Below are 18,912 nucleotides of genomic sequence, written 5' to 3' on the forward strand. Positions count from 1 at the left end.
TTTTCATAATATTACACAATCCTGATATAAGTTCAATTCAAATGAGGAAATACATTTTCTAGAAACTATATTAGGCTTTCTATTTGGTCTCAAGGATTCTAAGATAGGACAGGTCTGGGTTTTTTGTTACTGCTTTTGTCATCCTCAAGGAACTCCTAGTCTAGTACTTATATTACATAAAGCATTTTAGAAGGTTAAAGGGGATAAGCTAATACTCATTGGTGTGATATCTTATATTTTGGTGTTTTAAAATTCAGTCTGCAGGCATGAAGCAAGTTATCAAATGCATACACTAACTTTAAGAGAAATTGAAGTAATTCTTTCATAACCATACCTTCGATTTCCTTAAGAGAATGTTATTTTCCCCCTTGTAATACACTTTTTTTTTTCATTTTAAATTTTATTTGGCAATCCAATTTACATTGAAACCTAGTTACCTTCCATTTTCCCCCACACCTTTTTTTTTTTTTTTTTTTTTTTTTGAGGTGCAGTCTCACTCTGTCGCCCAGGCTGGAATGCAGTGGCATGATCTTGGGTCACTGACACCTCCACCTTCCAGGTTCAAGCAATTCTCCTGCCTCAGCCTCCTGAGTCACTGGAATTACAGGCGCCTGCCACCACGCCTAGCTAATTTTTGTATTTTTAGGAGAGACAGGGTTTCACCATGTTGGCCAGGCTGGTCTCAAACTCCTGACCTCAGGTGATCCACCCGCCTCGTTCTCCCAAAGCATTGGGATTACAGGTGGCTCTCAGATTGGGAGCCACCACACCCAACCTCCCCTATACCTTTTAAATTTACATAGACAGTACAGATTTCATTTTGTAAAATGGAAGATGATGTTTACATACACTTAAATTGATGGTGCAGTGTCCCATGCATCACTGTGTCATAAAATCAAAAATATTGGGCCCGGCACAGTGGCTCATGCCTGTAATCCCAGCACTTTGGGAGGCCGAGGTGGGCGACCATGAGGTCAGGAGTTCAAGACCAGCCTGACCAACATGGTGAAACCCCATCTCCACTAAAAATACAAAAATTAGCTATGTGTGGTGGTGGGCACCTGTAATCCCAGCTACTCAGGAGGCTGAGGCAGGAGACTCACGTGATCTGGGAGGCAGAGGTTGCAGTAAGCTGAGATCACACCACTGCACTCCAGCTTGGGTGACAGAGCAAGACTCTGTCTCAAAAAAAAATTCCATGAGCCCAGCACAGTGGCACACACCTGTACTCCTAGCTTCTCAGGAAGCTGAGGCAAAGGATTTGCTTGTACTCAGGAGTTTCAGGATAGCATGGGCAACATAGTGAGACCCTGTCTCAAAAATAAAAATAAAAATAAAAGTATCTGTAGTACTTAAGCATTCATGTTATCACAATTTTTAGATTGGGTCTTTTACTTTGGAAATGGCTATGCTGTTTAGACCTTCAAAATGCTGAATAAAAATATTTCTTAAAACAAACCTTTTATATCAAACTCTGAAATGTAAAATAAAAACAATATCATTAATTTGGAACTAATTATCAAATAATAATAAACATGCAAAAATCTTATTAGAATAATATATCTTTTTAAGCTTGAATCCAGAATTTATTTTTGTTACATTTAATGTAATATAGTCAACAAATATTTGCCAAATTGATACATATTTAAAATAGTATGGACATGAACTTCTCTTAATTACAAATGGATTAATTACTAGTTTAATGTTTTGGAGGTATAATTTTTTAAAACTCTGGAGAACATATTTAAATACTTAAAATCTAATTGATTTCTCCACATTGAAAAAGAGGCCCCCCACCTGACCTTTTTTGAACATTCTTGATTTCTTACAAAAGATTTTTTTTTTTTTTGATACAGAGTCTCGCTCTTGTCACCCAGGCTCCAGGCTGGAGTGCAATGGCACGATCTCAGCTCGCTGCAACCTCCGCCTCCCAAGTTCAAGTGATTTTCCTGCCTTAGCCTCCCAAGTAGCTGGGATTACAGGTGCCCGCCATCATATACAGCTAATTTTTGTATTTTTAGTAGAGATGGGGTTTCACCGTGTTGGCCAGGCTGATCTTAAACTCCTGACCTCAGGTGATACGCCTACCTCAACCTCCAAAAGTGCTGGGATTACAGGCGTGAGCCACCGTGCCCTGCCACAAAAGATCTTGACATTGGCATAAAGCATTGTATTTTGCCATATAATAATTATATCATTTTTCTTGGCTTAGGAAATACATTCTAAGAAAAAACCTACATTGACTCAATTTATAGTTAGTACTGAAGATGCACTAAAATTGGGAAATTAAATAGCTCTCTTTTCCTACTTGATGTTCAGCTGTCATACTTTTTCAGCTTAATGCTTTTAAAAAAGTGATCCAGTATCAACATGCAGAATATGTAACTCATACATCCTTCAATTTGTCACCGTAAGTTCTCATTTCATTCTTTCACTATGGTGGAGGATATAATTTTATATTTTATTTTATTTTTTATTATTTTACAGTTTTTTTTAAAATAGAGACAGGGTTTCACCATGTTGCCCAAGCTGGTCTTGAACTCCTGAACTTAAGAGATCCTCCTGCCTCAGCCTTCCAAAGTGCTGGGATTACAGGTGTGAGCTACCACTCCCAACCTCTATTTTATTTTTTATACCTACTTTTTCTTTTTTAAGTTCATCTTTTTGCCCTCAATTTTAAGAATTAATTAGTTTCTAAGCTAGCTATGAAATCCTTTATGCACAAATGTGGTCATCAGGCACCACAGGCCAAAGCAGGTATACAGAATCGAAATCATCAACTACAGGAAGCATTTTTCAATCTCTTTCAGGTGTTTTAGCTTGGACCATGTGGAAATCATAGGTTCTAATATTTACTCTTAGTTTATAATATAGACAAGCTTATTAACATATTTATCTAAAGTACATTTGTCTAATTTATAATAATAATCACATATGTACACAATTTACAAATACCAACTAACTGTAAAAGTCTCTCTCCCCAATTCCTTCCTTTCCTGTATTCATTTTCTACAACCGCCATAACAAATTACCACAAATGGGTGGCTTAAAACAACAGAAATTTATTCTCCCACAGTTCAGGAGACCAAAAGTCCAAAATCAAGGTATTAGCAATGTTGATTCCTTCAGGAGCCTCTGAGGAAAAAGCCATCCGTGCCTCTTTCCTAGCTTCTGATGGTTACTGGCAGTCCTTGGTGTTCCTTGGCTTATAGATGCATCCGTCCAATCTCAGCCTCCATCTTCACATTGCTGCCTTCTCTGTGTCTCTCTGTGTCTTCACCTCTTATAAGGACACTAATCATTGAATTTAGAGCCTACTGTAAATCCAGGGTGATTTCACCTAGAGATCCTTAACTAATTGTATCTGCAAATATCTTGTTTCCAAGTAAGATCACATTCACAGGTACCAGGGGTTAGGATTTGTACATTTCTTTTTGTGGAGTGATGGAGAGGGGATACAATTCCTTCCCTGTAGAAGGAAGTTTAATTTAGATTGGAAATAATTTGGTTTATCTTTTAACTTTTATTTATTTTTATTTTTATTTTTTTGAGACAAGGTCTCACTCTGTCTCCCAGGCTGAGTGCAGTGGTGCTATCTCGGCTCCCTGCAACCTCTGTCTCCTGGGCTCAAGTGATCCCTCAGCCTCCCAAGTAGCCAGGACTACAGGTGCGCGCCACCGCACCCGGCCACGTTTTTTGTTTGTTTTTTTTTGGAGACAGAGTTTTGCCACGTTGTCCAGGCTGATCTCAAACTCCTGGGCTCTTGTGATCCATCTGCCACAGCCTCCCAAAGTGCTGGGATTACAGACATGAGCCACTCTGCCTGGCCTTATCTTTTTATTATAGTTGGAAAAATGATAATAAATTTTAATTAATCTGAAGTACATCTGTTAGAAGTTAGTTTTGTTTCTATGGAATTATTCTATCCTTGCTATTCTGTAATACAACTTCAGTTTTCCTTTTGTCCAATTTTAATAACATACATTTTTAGCAGGTCTAGTAAACGAATTTATTTGATTGTGTCTTTCTAGAAGGTGGACAAGGACGTTGTCAACAGGCTATATCTGTCTTTTGTTCTTTATACCTTGCTCAAAGAGACCAACATTTGGACTGTATCTGAAAAATTTAATATGCCTCGAGGATATATACAAAATCTTCTCACTGGAACTGCCTCATTCTCATCTTGTGTGTTACATTTCTGTGAGGTAATTTCATTGAATATATGATATGTACTTTGTGCATCTTCTAGTTTTAACTGTTACTAAACTAATAAGCCAGTTAGTCAGTATGTCAGCATTTTCTCCTTGTTGACATATTCTGTTATTACAGAGCACTAAAAAACTATTTAAAATGTACATTTGTTTTTATCTGTTTATGAAACTACTATTATGTACTTATGGTAACAATACAAAAATTCCTGAGTCAACTAAAACACATAATGAAAAGTGTCTTTTTGACCCAACTCTTAAAGCCACCATTAATAGTTTCAGGTATTCAGAATTAACTGTTAAAAACAACCTATTGATGTAGATTCCATGTGAATGTCTTTCACCTGAGTAATAAAAATGTCAGGTGTTTGGTTAGAAAGTTACCTATATCCAACAGCTACCATGTGACTATTTAGTACCATATTCTCTTTTTTAAAAAATTTAATTTTGACTGGATGCCATGGCTCCCGCCTGTAATCCTAGCACTTTGGGAGGCTGAGGCAGGAGGATCACTTGAGCCCAGGAGTTCGAGATCAGCTGCTTGAGCAATGTGGGAAAACCCCATCTCTACAAAAAATAAGAAAAATTAGCCAGGCATGGTGGCACACGCCTGTGGTCCCAGCTACTTGGGTCTCACTCTGACGCCCAGGCTGGAGTGTAGTGGTGTAATCCAGGCTCACTGCAGCTTTGACCTCCAGAGCTCAGGCAGTCCTTCTGCCTCAGCCTCCTGAGTAGCTGGGATCACAGACATGTGCCACCACACCTGGCTAATTTTTTTGGTTTTTTTGAGATGGAGTCTCAGGCTGGAGTACAGTGGTGCAATCTTAGCTAACTGCAACCCCCGCCTCCCGAGTTCATGCAATTCTCCTGCCTCAGCCTCTAGAGTAGCTGGGATTATAGTCACACAACACCACTCCCAGTTAACTTATGTATTTTTAGTAGAGATAGCATTTCACCATATTGGCCAGGCTGATCTCGAACTCCGGACCTCAAGTGATCCACCTGCCTGGGCTTCGCAAAGTGTTGGGATTACAGGCATGAGCCACAGCGCCCAACCAATTTTTAAAATTTTTTTGTGCAAAGGGTGGGCGGGGTGGGGTCTCACTATGATGCCCAGCCTGGTCTTGAACTTCAGGCTGAAGCGATCCTCCAGGTTGGCCTTCCAAAGTGCTGGGATTACAGGCATGAGCCACCACGCCTGGCCCATATTCTCTTGATTGCCACTGTAATTTAGTATATTTGCTTCCAGTGTCAGGCAGCTATTTAAAGCTTTTACATCAAATGTGTATTTTATAGAACAATTTAAGAAGGAAACCTTATACTGGCCATATGCATTTGTGATGGATTTAAGACTTTATTAAAATAAGCTTTCAGAATTCCTTTAAATAGCACAATAAAGCTTACCAGGCTTTTACATCCAGATACTTTTTTTATGTGTTTATAATATAAGCCATTTTTGCTGCATTTAAATTTCTTCTTATTGGGTGGCATAATAATCCTTTCCATATTTGTTTCCAAGTCAATTTTTTAAAACTTTTTTCCCATGAATTGTTTTCTAAATTTAAAATTTACTTCATTTTCCCTTTCTTAAACCTTCATATTCTGTATATGTATATGGCAATTAATTCTATCATATGTGCTAATGAAAGGAGTAAATAATTCAAAAATACTTGGCTTTCAATTGAATGATAATTATTTTAACAAATTTAGCTTTCTAAATATCTTTTACTTGTGCTGATTTTTAAATGTTGGTTTATACCCCCTGAGCACATGCTAGTTAAACAGAAGACAAAAATTATGGGTAATAAGAAGAAGCTAGCCTTTAAAATGTATTTTCTTAAGTCTTCTATATTTGTTGTTTTGTATATTTAAAGATGCTTTCCCTAATATTTTTTCCCTTTGTTTTCATTGCGACTATGAGGACTTGAGCCTTATAGAATTGTTTAAGTAAAAAACTCTATGAAGCATCAAGAAAAACAGCAATAATTTGATGACTAATCCTAAGAAAAATCTAGCTGACAATTTGTACTCTAATTAATTTACTTCATTTATATATATCATAATTATATAATTACATATAATATAAATATATAATTATATGATATATATTACATGTATATAATTTTTCAAATTATTATCAATAGAGGCAGGGATCTTGCTGTGTTGCCCAGGCTGGCCTCAAACTCCTGGACTCAAGCGGTCCTCCCACCTTGGCCTCCCAGAGTGCTGGGATTACAGGCATGAGCCACCACACCTGGTCTACTTTGAATATTTCAAGGCAGGAGTGTTCAATCTTTTGGCTTCCCTGGGCCACATTGGAAGAAGAATCGTCTTGAGCCACACATAAAATACACTAACAATAGCTTATGAGCTAAAAAAAAAAAAATCTCATGATGTTGTAAGAAAGTTTACCAATTTGTTTTGGGTGACATTCAAAGCCATCCTGGGCCGCATGTGGCCTGTGGGCCACAGGTTGGACAAGCTTGTTTTAAGGTATTTTTTATTTTAAAAAGTTATAAATGGTATGAAATGGTACATTAATTGTGTTAGTTAAGATGCTTTTAACTACAAGTTACAGAAAAACCCATCAAGGTTTAAACAATAAGAAAAAAATAATTATTTTATGTAACAGGCATGCCAGAACTAAGGCAGCTTCAGGATTGATTGATTCAATAGTTCTGTTCAAGGTTTTCTTCTTTTTACTCTGCCATCTTCATTACATTGATTTCTTTCTTAGTAGTCACAAGATGGCTAGCTAATGCTGTTCCATTCATCATGTACTTTCACAGTGATATCCAAAGGCTAGAAAGGGACCTTTAAAATAAAATAAACTACTATAATAGAATATTGCAAATATCTATGACAAAATATTATATTGAATTCCCATTTACCCTTCTAGCTTTAACAGTTATTGACTCATGGCTTCCAGTATTTTTATTATTGTATTGTTGCATTGAACATCATGTTACATTTGAATATTTCCATATTTAATATTCATCTTCCAGATAAATTCCAGATGTAGGAATTGTTTTTAGTCACTTGGGAAAGAAAAACTATGCATTTTCTTCCAGGTATTTTGATTAAAATGACCAGAACTCTTTTTATTGACTTATTTTTCAATTTTCAATCTTTTCCTCATCCTAAAACCAGTTCCTCAAATTCCTCAGGGTCCTCCCCATGTTTCTTCACATCTGTTTTGCTTAGAATCATCTTTCATCTCTGGCTTAACTCAAGTTCCAGAACTTATGTAAGGAACATTCTCTCTGAGCCCCCTATCACACAAACCAAACTTTGAAATAACTTACAAAATTTAAATTTTATATATTTCTTTGTGTTCTACAGGAGCTTGAGGAGTTTTGGGTTTACAGAGCCCTTTTGGTAGAACTTACCAAGAAGCTGACTTACTGTGTAAAGGCAGAATTAATCCCTCTCATGGAAGTTACTGGAGTTTTAGAGGTCAGTAGCTTGCTGGTTTCCCAATTGAAATTATGTTGAATTAATACAGAAGCCAGGTTTTATTATTTTCTGAAGTCTTAATACAGAGGAAGTGATAGCAAGAGCCTTAATTGCTCATTTGTCATGGGAATCTTTTATTTAAAACAAATAGCTGTTATGGCCTTCCAGAAATCCGCTGTTACTAGATGGCATACCTGATGAAAAATCTCAGTTGTGAAAAAAAAAACATAACAGGAAGGGTGGGAGTGACTGTCTCCAAGTATGTTGTGCTACCGGTTGTCCTTAACACTTCTTCCTTCCTCCACTCCTTTGAAGAATTACCTTCTGTCAGTTTGGACTCAGTGCTTGTTTAAGATAATGGTGATTCAGTGGCAGAAAGGGTCATTTGTATTTTTTCTAAGAGAGTAAGAAGAAAGGGTTCGCAACTGGTTTTCCAGCTTTCTATTTTCAGCCAACCCTCAACTTCAGTTTATTCTCTGTTATTCAGTTCTTGAGTCAGAGGAGTTCTGCTTAGGACACACGCATACACACAGAGAGAGACACCAGTGGTCCCCTGAGTAGATGGTGAGAACACTGAAAGATATTGGACTTGGCCTGATGATGTGGCTCATGCTGCAATCACAGCACTTTCGGAGGCCAAGGTGGGTGGATCACTTGAGGTCAGGAGTTCAAAACCAACCTGGCCCACATGGTGAAACCCCATCTTTACTAAAAATACAAAAATTAGCCAGGTGTGGTGTCGTGCGCCTGTAATCCCAGCTACTTGGGAGGCTGAGGCAAGAAAATTTTGTGAACGTGAGTGGTGCAGGTTGCCATGAGCCAAGATCGCACCATTGCACTCCAGCCTGGGCAACAGAGCAAGACTCTTTCTCAAAAAAGAAAAAAAAAAGAAAAGAAAAGAAAAAGAAGAAAGAAAGAAAGATACTGGACTAGAACATTTTACTTGAGGATATGAGATGATGCCACCAACCTAAGTGGGTTTCTTTTCTTGATTGCAGCACACATCAGTTGACTCAAGCTGCATAGAACTATAGTTACCTTGTAGTCAGTTTGGAACCACCCAAATGCATTTTTAAAAATTCCTCAGTATTCTCATGTCTTGTCTCTTCATATTTACTTTATTTTATCCCAGTCTTTTACATGCAGTTTTTGTTCTTTTCAGTAAAGTGCTTAATTTTCTTTTTTCTAATCCCAAACTATTATCCTACTGATTTTTGTAACACTTTTCAGGGTCGAGCAAAACAGTTATACAGTGCAGGTTACAAAAGTCTAATGCACTTAGCTAATGCAAATCCTGAAGTGCTCGTAAGGACAATTGATCATTTATCAAGACGCCAAGCCAAGCAAATTGTTTCATCAGCAAAGGTAAGCAAACAAACCATTTTTTAACCTTAATAATCTTGCGTAGTGTTATTTCCTTGTATTATAGACATCAGAACAAAAACATTTCACATTGCATAACTGTTTATTTCTATAGATACAAAAGTACATACTCTTATTTGTGAGTAAAAATAGTGCATCTGTTGTGACACAAGCCTTGCTAAACAGAAAAAGGACCTGCTAAAAAATAAAGAAAATTTCAGTGGTGGCTCATGCCTGTAATCCCAGCTCTTTGGAAGGTCAAGATGGGAGGATGGCTTGAAATCAGGAGTTTGAGACCAGCCTGGGCAACATAATGAGACTCTGTTTCTGCAAAAAAATTTAAAAACTAACTGGGTGTGGTGGTTTGTGCTGTAGTTCTAGCCACTCCGGAGACTGAGGCAAGAGGATCGCTTGAGCCCAGGAGTTCAAGGCTGCACTGAGCTAGGATGACAGAGTGAGACCCTGTCCCCCCCGCAAAAAAAAAAGTGCCAGGCATGGTGCCTCATGCCTGTAATCCCAGCACTTTGGGAGGCCGAGGCAGGTGGATTACCTGAGGTCAGGAGTTCGAGACCAGCCTGGCCAACATGGTGAAACCCCATCTCCACTAAAAATACAAAAATTTAGCCAGACTTGGTGGCACACGCCTATAATCCCAGCTACTCGGGAGGCTGAGGCAGGAGAATTGCTTGAGCCCAGGAGACGGAGATGGCAGTGAGCCAAGATCATACCACTGCACTCCAGCCTGGCCGACAGAGCGAGATTCTGTCTCAAAAAAAAAAAAAAAAAATGTCTGGGTTCGGTGGCTCACACCTGTAATCCCAGCACTTTGGGAGGCCAAGGCAGGTGGATCACTTGAAGCCAGGAATTTGAGACCAGCCTGGCCAACATGGTAAAACCCTGTCTCTACTAAAAGTATAAAAATTAGCCAGGCGTGGTGGCCCACACCTGTAGGCCCACACCTGTAATCCCAGCTACTCAGGAAGCTGAGGTGTGAGAATCACTTGAACCCAGGAGGTGGAGGTTGTAGTGAGCCAAGATTATGCCACTGCACTCCAACCTGGGTGACAGAGTGAGAGTCTGTCTTAAAAAAAATAAATAAATAAAGACAATTTCAAGGGTTCATTGAAGTATAAAGAACCCTGGAAGTCACTGAGCTCTGTCTCCCAAAGTTCTCTTCACAGGAATCCTTTCCTCAGCATCCCAGCATCTGGTCTCTCCACCTTTGAGCACCAGCACTGACAAGGAGCCTGCATCATCAAAAATTAGGTTGTCTATTTTTGTACACTCTTAGTGTTACAAAAATTATCCTGATATACTGAGGCTAAATTTTGCCTTCTTAAAATTTCTACCATTGCATCAGGGTACCACCTCTGGAACTGGACTCTTTGTTTGTTTGTATGCTGTTTTTCACATATTCAAAAACAGCTCTTATTGCCCCCAAGGGTTTCTCTTTTCTGTTGCTTTTATCTGTATTAAATAATCAAGTTTTAGGCCATTCACTGTCCTAGTTACCCTTTGCTAGATGCAACCCAGTTTGCCATTGCCTGCTGCTCCCTGTGGGTAAAGCCATTCCACAGCAATTTGAGATTGTTTCCTTCTTGATCTCAACTATAGTTCTAAGTCTGAAATTGCTTGGCTTCTTTGAAGCTTCGTTGTTTTACTATTTTCATATATAAATCAGAATTAGCTTTCCATCATTTTTTAATGGTGCTCACATTGCTTACATTACCTTAATTGTTCTTTACAACAAACCTATGAGGTGGACAAAGTCAGTGTTACCCCCAATTTATAGATGAAACCACTAAGATTGACCTTGTCCCGTTAAATTAGGAGTTCTTGGGGTTGGTAGGGATGAAGTTATAGTCATTTCCTTTGCTATAGCACCTAAAAAAAAAAAAGGTTCATTAAACTTTCACACACTTGTTTCAGCATTTACTAGTGATGTTTGCCTAACTCCATTATTTCCATGATGCTTATCAAGAGGTGATTTTCTAACTTCATTATTCCTTCTGGATTTATTTACTGATGTTTTACTGTGAGGAAAAGCTTTTCCTTTATTTATGCATTCATCAGTATGTGCTCATATACTGATGAGCACAGAAGATTTCTGTGCTCATATATTCAACGGGTTATAACCCATTAATAACATTACTTATTTTGGTGCTCAAATGGCCTCAGATTTGGCCAGTGGAAGCCCCTGAAAACTGGTTTGTGTGGCTTTTTGACCTGTCATCATCATTCTTGAAGTATTTTCTTACTTTCTGGCTGTGTCTGTCAGCATCTAATCATTAGGAGGCAGAAACCACACAGTAATTTGAACAGGCGTCTAAGGGGTCAACAGAACTTAAAGAATTCAGGAAGGAATACATTTGAGAGACGGTCCACCCCCACCCCACAGCACCCCTGTGGATGGGATCCGGACTTCATTGCCACTGGATGCTGGGAAGTTTGTTGTGGTGCTACAGCCAAGGCAAATAAGCAGAAACTGCCCACGGAGTGCTGACAAAACTGCAAGGAAGCTGCCTACAATGTACTGTTGAACTTGCCCAGAAGTCAGCTCTAGGGCCCATGGAACTAGGGCACTAGCTAGGACCACCCTAGCTGATGTATGTCTATGTATTTTTCTATACTTATGTGTAAATTACTGAAGGCCATGAGCTCATACTGATAACCCTAATTCTGATTTTTCCACGTACATACGCTACATAACAGAGTCTAACTCCAAAATTTAGTGGCTTAAAACAGCCATCTTATTTTGCTCATGTTTTTGTAGAATAGGAATTCTGGAGGGGTGCAGCTGGGTGCTTCTCACTTGAGTCTCAGGCAACTGTAGTCAGAAGTTGACTGGAGCTATAGTCATAAGGCCCAGCCGAGCTGGATGACCCAGGTGACTCACTTACATGACCAACAGCTGATAATTGGAGGCAACTGGGGCTTTTCAGCTTTCGACTGGAGCAACTGCATATGGCCTTTCCATGTGGCTTCAGTCTTTATGGCATAGAAACTAGGTTTTGAGAGGGAATGTCCAGAAAATGAGCATTTTAAGATATCCAGGCAGAAAATGCAAGAAGTCTTCTGAGCCAACCTCAGAAGTTAAACAGTGTCATTTCCACTGCATACTGTTGGTTACTAGAAAACCGTTAAGACCTAGATTGAAAGGAAAGGGGATCAGACCACCTCTTCATGAGAAGAGTGTCAAATAATTTGCGGTCATCTTTAAAATCTGCCCTCTGGTCACAGATTGTTTCTGTTCCTCCCACATGCAAAATATATTAACCCCCAAAAGGCTTTTCCATTATAGTTTCTATTAGGAAAAACTCAAAGTCTTTTTTGTTGTTGTTGTTCCCCCACTCAACACTCAACAAACACAACACAGAAGATTTCTGTGACCAAATGTGAGGGATTTCTCCCCAAAAAAACAAGCAATCATTTCTGTAGCAGACATCAGCTGGGTGTCCTGACACTATCTAGCTGGAGTCTGGGCTTCTAAAACTTCTTACCAATTCAAGTTGGGGTTCCCTCAACCTCTTCTCTGGCTTCAGTCAGCTCACAAAACTCAGGAAAACATGCATATAATAAAGGATATCACAAAGATACAGATGAAGAGATTCATAGGTCAAGGTATGGGGGAAGTGGCACAGAGCTTTCATGCCCTCCCTGGGCACAGCACCCTCCATGTGTTCAGCTGTCTGGAAGCTCTGTGAATCCTGTACTCTTAGACCTCTTATGGAAACTTTATTGGGTTGGCATGATTGACAATCATGTAGAAATGTGACTGGACAGAAAGGGTATGATTTATTAATAATACTAACAGATTGAGTGGGGAAACCCAGCAAGACACATCTGTTCAGATTCTTCTGGCCTCTCTGTGCAGCATTCCTTTCTTCAGAGTATGGGGCAGGACACTCTGGGATGAGGGTCTTTTTACTTGTTTTTGGAGACAGGGTCTTGCTCTGTTGCCCAGGCTGGAGTGCAATGGCACAATCATAGATCACTGCAGCCTTCCCCTCCCAGGCTCAAGCAGTTCTCCCATCTCAGCCTCATGAGTAGCTAGGAATAGAGACAGGTGCCACGCCTGGCTAATGTTTTTAATTTTTAATAGAGACAAGGTTTTGCTATGTTGCCCAGGCTGGTCTTGAACTCCGGGCCTCAAGCAATCCTTCCATCTTGGCTTCCCAAAGTGTTGGGATTACAACATGAGCCACTGCACACAGCCTGGAATGAGGGTTTTAAGACCCAATGATCAGATTAGAGTTCTGCCTTAGGCAGGCAAAAGGAGGGCAGAAGAAGGTCAGAGAGAGAAATTCTGTTTTCTGAGGTCTAAAGTGCCCCATCATTGTAAGAAGGGCTGTGGGAGTTATGAGCCAGGAACCGTGGATGAACCAATATATGTCTATCATAATATCACAGCATCAGACTCAGATCCAGTATTCTAAATCAAGTCCGAGTGTGAGTGATACACCTTCAGTACAGTTTCACAAGTTACAGTTCTTCTTAATCTGAAGACCAGTGAACTAAAGAGACACTACATAAAACAGTGAAACTAGAAATAGGATAACCATAGTATACTCTCATTCATAAAGAAGGGAAATGGGTAGTGCATAGCAGCAGTTCTGAAATCCAGCCAGTCATATGTGGCCAGTTCCTTAATTATGTCCCAGTTCTTCTCTCTGGGAATGGTTTTTCTTGGCTTTAGGTTCTCTCATTTGAGTCATTCTCCCTTTTCCATAAGCAATAAACCCATGTTTGCTGCTAGGTAGCTTTCTCAATGTGCTTCCTATATGTAGTTCAAGAATATTGAAGTTCAAGAGTTCAGGCTCAGGTGTAGTGGCTCACACCTGTAATCCCAGCACTTTGAGAGACCAGAGTGGGAGAATCACTTAAGGCCAGGAGTTTGAGGTCAGCCTGGGCAACATAGCAAGACCCTGTTCCTACAAAAGAAATTTTTTTTTTAAATTAGCCAGGCATGGTGATGTGTGCCTGTGGTACTCATGAGGCTGCAATGGGAGGATCATTTGAGCCTGGGAGATGAAGGCTGCAATCAGCTATGATCGTGCCACTGCACTCCAACCTGGGCAACAAAGCGAGACCTTATCTCTATTTTATTTTTAATTTAATTAAATCAATTTTATTTATTTATTTTGAGACAGGGTCTGACTCTGTCACCCAGGCTGGAGTGCAGTAGCATGATCTTGGCTTGCTGCAGCCTTAACCTCCCAGGCTTAAGAAATCCTCCTACTTCAGCCTCCCAAGTAACTGCGACCACAGGCGGGCACCACTATGCCTAACTAAATTACCTTTTTACATTTATTTTTCACCATGCTGCCCAGGCTGGTCTCCAACTCCTGAGCTCAAGCGATCCACCCTCCTCAGCCTCCCAAAATGCTGGGATTACGAGTGAGCCACCCTGCCTGGGGGAAACCCTATCTCTAAATTAAAAAAAAAAAAAGTTCAAAGGCACTTGATGTTTTGTATTGTCTGTCTCTTTTTATTCAATCTGGTATAATATCTTTTAAAACACTGCAGTTTCTTATTTGTCTATTTATAATCTCTATGTTGCTTGACTTTCTTTTTTTTTTTTTTTTGAGACAAGGTCTCCCTCTCACTTCAACTGGAATGCAGTGGCACAATCATGCCTCACTGCAACCTTAGCCTCCCAAGCTCAGGTGATCCTCCCACTTCAGCCTCCCAAGTAGCTGGGACCACAGGCATGCACCACCACACCCAGCTAATTTATGTAATTTTTTTTTTTTTTTTTAGAGATGGGGTTTCTCCATGTTGCCCGGTTTGGTCTCGAACTCCTGGGCTCAAGCAATCTGCCCACCTTGGCCTCCCAAAGTGCTGGGGTTACAAGTGTGAGCCACCTTGCCTATCCTAGCTTGGCTTTCTTACAGTGTGGATGCTAGGGTCTGAGGGGGAGGATTCACATGACCTTGGAATGATCTCATTTCAAGACCCCAAGGCCTTTCTTAAACTGAGCCCTGTCATGTGGCATCATTTCTTCTGCATTCTATTAGTTATAAGTGAATCACAAAGGCTAGCACAGATTCAAGAGGAGAATTAGATCCCGTCTCTCAATGAAGGTGTCAAAGAATTTCCAATCATCTTTAATTTGCCACACTAATCCCGTACAGGACTTGCTATATAGTCTTCCTCTTTTTCATATTTGTACTTCCTTTCTCCAATAATGAGAAACCTCATCCCTGTGTTTATTAATATATTTCTCTGTTTTCCTCAATCTTAGAATGCACTGAAAGTAACTGCAGAATTGTTAAATTATTACTCCAAAAAAACCAAACATTCAGTATTTATTTACAGTACTTTTTGTCTTCAGTCTGAGAGTATATAATTAAAATAATGTGTTAAAATGTTACTTGGTTTGGGGTTTAAAAAAATCTGCTTCAGTGTGGCTGCTATACATTTGAAACACAAATTCTACTGGTATTCCATTTTAGTTCCTCTCCTTCCCTCACAGATATTTTTTTAGGGGGAGTGGGGAGGAACTAGGTCTCTGTCACCCAGGCTAGAGTGCAGTAGCACCATCATAGCTCACTGCAGCCTTGAACTCCCAGGCTCAGGTGATCCCACCTTAGCCTCCTGAGTGGCTGGGACTATAGGTATGGGCCACCATTCCTGGCTAATTTTTTGTTGTTGTTGTAGAGGCTTGGTCTCACTGCATTGCCCAGGCTGGTCTCTAACTTCTGGCCTCAAGCAATCCTCCTGCCTCAACCTCCCAAAGTGCTGGGATTATAGGTCTGAGCCACCATGCCCGGCCTATCTCATTTTTATTCTCTTTATTGTTTTCCTGCTTTTTAAATTTTTTCAGTGGCCCTAATTAGCTTTTTTATTTAAATCTGTTTTTCTATGGACACCCAGTTATTTAGTTATAGTTATTAGTTTTTATTTCTAATATCATTTTGCCTTTTTCTTTTATTTCATTCCTGAGCTCAGTCAACTTTTGTATCATTTCTTCCAGTTTTTGTCCATGTCGGTTCTTAGTTTTTTAACTTCTTATTTAGAGAGCATTTCTACTCCTCCTCATATCTCCAGATTTTTATTTGAGAATATTTAATTTTGTTTGGAGTGTTGTGTTAACAGTTTTTCTGCTTCATGGTTTGCTTTCAGGAAGGGAAATTTTTATGAGATGAAGAGTTTGGGTTCTTATTTGTTTTCTTTTCTCTTTTTTTTTTTTTTTTTTTTGAGACAGAGTATCGCTCTCTTGCCCAGGCTGGAGTGCAGTGGTGCAATCTTGGCTCACCGCAAGCTCCGCCTCCCAGGTTCACGCCATTCTCCTGCCTCAGCCTCCTAAGTAGCTCGGACTACAGGCGCCGGCCACCTTGCCTGGCTAAATTTTTTTTTTGTATTTTTAGTAGAGATGGGGTTTCACTGTGTTAGCCAGGATGGTCTCGATCTCCTGACCTCATGGTCTGCCCACCTTGGCCTCTCAAAGTGCTGGGATTACAGGCATGAGCTACCATGCCCAGCCTTGTTTTCTTTTTATATAGTAGTTTTGTATAGATGAGAACTGCTTGTGCCTCTGCATATCTTGGACAACACAGTCATTTGGAATGATTTATGAGATCCCAGTTCAAGAGTGTTCTCTTCTGTCAGAGTAGCAAAGTATTTTTCTTTAATGGATGACTTGGGGTGGGAGAGGAATGCAAGTTTGTTTGTTTGTTTGTTTAATTTCCTTTTGCCCTACAAGATTGTAAATTTTGTCCTTTTTTCCTCTTCCTCTCATGGCTGAGCTTCCAAAAGGCACCTCCCTTTTCACCCATTCTCTCCCCTAAAAGCATTGCCTTTCCAAGACTGCCTCCTAGAGTCCCACATGCATTTTAAATATCTTCCTATAAACAATGCTTTAATCAACCAACATTCTTTTTTCAGTATTTTTATATTTGGGTAGGCTTTTTCTCTCTGGAGGTGATCTTATTTCATTTTAGACCCTCTATTTCCCTCTTATCTTGTTCATGTGTTTTTTTTTTCTCAACCCCATCTGGATCTCTGCAAACACTTGGGTGGGAGCTCAAGAAACTGGTTTTGGCCGAGTGTAGTGGCTCACACTATAATCCCAGCACTTTGGGAGGCCAAGGCAGGAGGATCGTTTGAGCCCAAGAGTTTGAGAACAGCCTGGACAACATAGGGAGATCCAGTCTCTACAAAAAAAGCTTTTTAAATTTTTTCTAATTAAAAAAAAAAAAGAGGCTGGGCATGGTGGCTCACACCTGTAATCCCAGCACTTTGGGAGGCTGAGGCAGGCAGATGATGAGGTCAAGCAGTGGAGACCATCCTGGCCAACATGGTGAAACCCCATCTCTACTAAAAATACAAAAATTAGCTGGGTGTGGTGGTGCGTGCCTGTAGTCCCAGCTACTCAGAAGGCTGAGGCCTTCTGAATCACTTGAACCTGGGAGGCGGAGGTTGCAGTGAGCTGAGATCACGCCACCGTGCTCCAGCCTGGCGACAGAACAAGACTCCGTCTAAAAAAGAAAAAAAGGCGGGTGGGGGGGAGCGGAATTTATTCTTCCACAAATTGGTGGGCTTTTTTAAACAAGTAATTTGAGGTTCTTGATATTCTCTGTATTATAGTAATACTAACACAAGGGTTTTGTGTAGTTTACTTATTATTCTTATTGATCTATATAGCTTATTATTCGGCAAAAATTCATTGACATCTTTCATATGCCACGTTTGGAAATACTTTTTTTGCTCATTATGTTGCTTTTGAAATTAACAGTTTTAAGTTTAGGAACTTGAATAAAACTTTTATTTGAAATACTGGTAGCTTTTTAAAGCATACTAAATTTTGAGGAATAATAAAATGCATATATATAAAGGATAACATTTTTCAGGAGCTAATTAAATTTTTGCAAAATTGTCTTAGATTTTATAGATTAAAAGTTAATTTTTAAGTGGCTGAGTCTTCAATAAAACAAATCTTTGGGAGAATTAAAGCTCCTTTATTTTTGGTATACTAAAAGGCAGTGATCAGCTAAAATGGTTTTAACTAAATGCCTCATCTTCATTGACTATAATCGTTTATTCTTAAGTGGCCATTTTTCAATCTCATTATAGTTTTAATGTCTAGATTTCTGATGTGTAAGGATTCAGGTGTTCAATGGACAGTGGTAAAATTGTTGGCAATTCTCTAGCAATGCATATTTTGGCCTCACGTCTTAATTTTTTAATGTAGATGCTGTTGCATGAAAAAGCAGAGGCCCTGCAAGAAGAGGTAGAAGAGCTACTAAGATTGCCTTCTGATTTCCCTGGTGCTGTGGCTTCTTCCACTGACAAAGCATGAAGCTATCTGATGAGCATTTTCATATATGAATTATTTATTGTACATGTGTGTTATTAAAGATAACTTGTACTTTATAAATGAAAAAATACATTTCAGTTATACATTAAGAACTATGAATAATGTTTGAATATACCTCTTCCCACTAACAATTCATTCTTTGGGATACTTACACATTATTTCTCTGCTAAACAGACTATAGTGTCCACCACAAAATGAAATTCAACTTCATCAACATTGTGCTCAACCTTTTTATCCAGATCTTTCATTATTCTCTTACCCATTTCTTTCATCAAATTGGACTATTTGAAATCCCCAGAATTTTCCTTAGGATTTCCAAACCCTCCATTTCCTAACTGCTTTATGTTATTTCCAGTGCATGAAAATTATCTTTAAAATGCACTAATACTTCAAGGATTAACTAAAAAATGCTAAAATACTGTCTCTTCTATGAAATTATTCCAGGTTCATCCTCACCCCTACCCCATATCTGGGTGCTCTTTCCCTCCTATAAGCATCATAGACCCCGCATTTATACCCAGGTCTTTTTGCTGCCGCTACTTTATAATCTGGATGTCCAAGTCCTGC

General features: G+C 39.4%; 1 protein-coding gene across 8 annotated transcripts in view; it reads left to right on the top strand.

The window, feature by feature from the left end:
- Positions 1 to 18,444, top strand: part of HELQ (helicase, POLQ like) — a 48,562-nt gene extending 30,118 nt beyond the window's left edge. For 6 of the 8 annotated variants that reach the window (XM_003832241.5, XM_008957631.4, XM_055111320.2 and 3 more), the window contains 4 exons: positions 4,032 to 4,205; positions 7,551 to 7,664; positions 8,895 to 9,029; positions 18,220 to 18,444. In XM_003832241.5, the coding sequence (XP_003832289.2) occupies positions 4,032 to 4,205; positions 7,551 to 7,664; positions 8,895 to 9,029; positions 18,220 to 18,327 (531 nt within the window). In that variant the 3' untranslated portion in view covers positions 18,328 to 18,444. The remainder of the gene's footprint in view (positions 1 to 4,031; positions 4,206 to 7,550; positions 7,665 to 8,894; positions 9,030 to 18,219) is intronic. The other 2 variants (XM_034958541.3, XM_034958542.3) reach the window with 2 other exon arrangements.
- The last annotated feature ends 468 nt before the right edge of the window (positions 18,445 to 18,912 follow it).

The sequence above is a fragment of the Pan paniscus genome, chromosome 3 (genome assembly GCF_029289425.2).
Source record: "Pan paniscus chromosome 3, NHGRI_mPanPan1-v2.0_pri, whole genome shotgun sequence".
NCBI classification, from domain to species: Eukaryota; Metazoa; Chordata; class Mammalia; order Primates; family Hominidae; genus Pan; species Pan paniscus.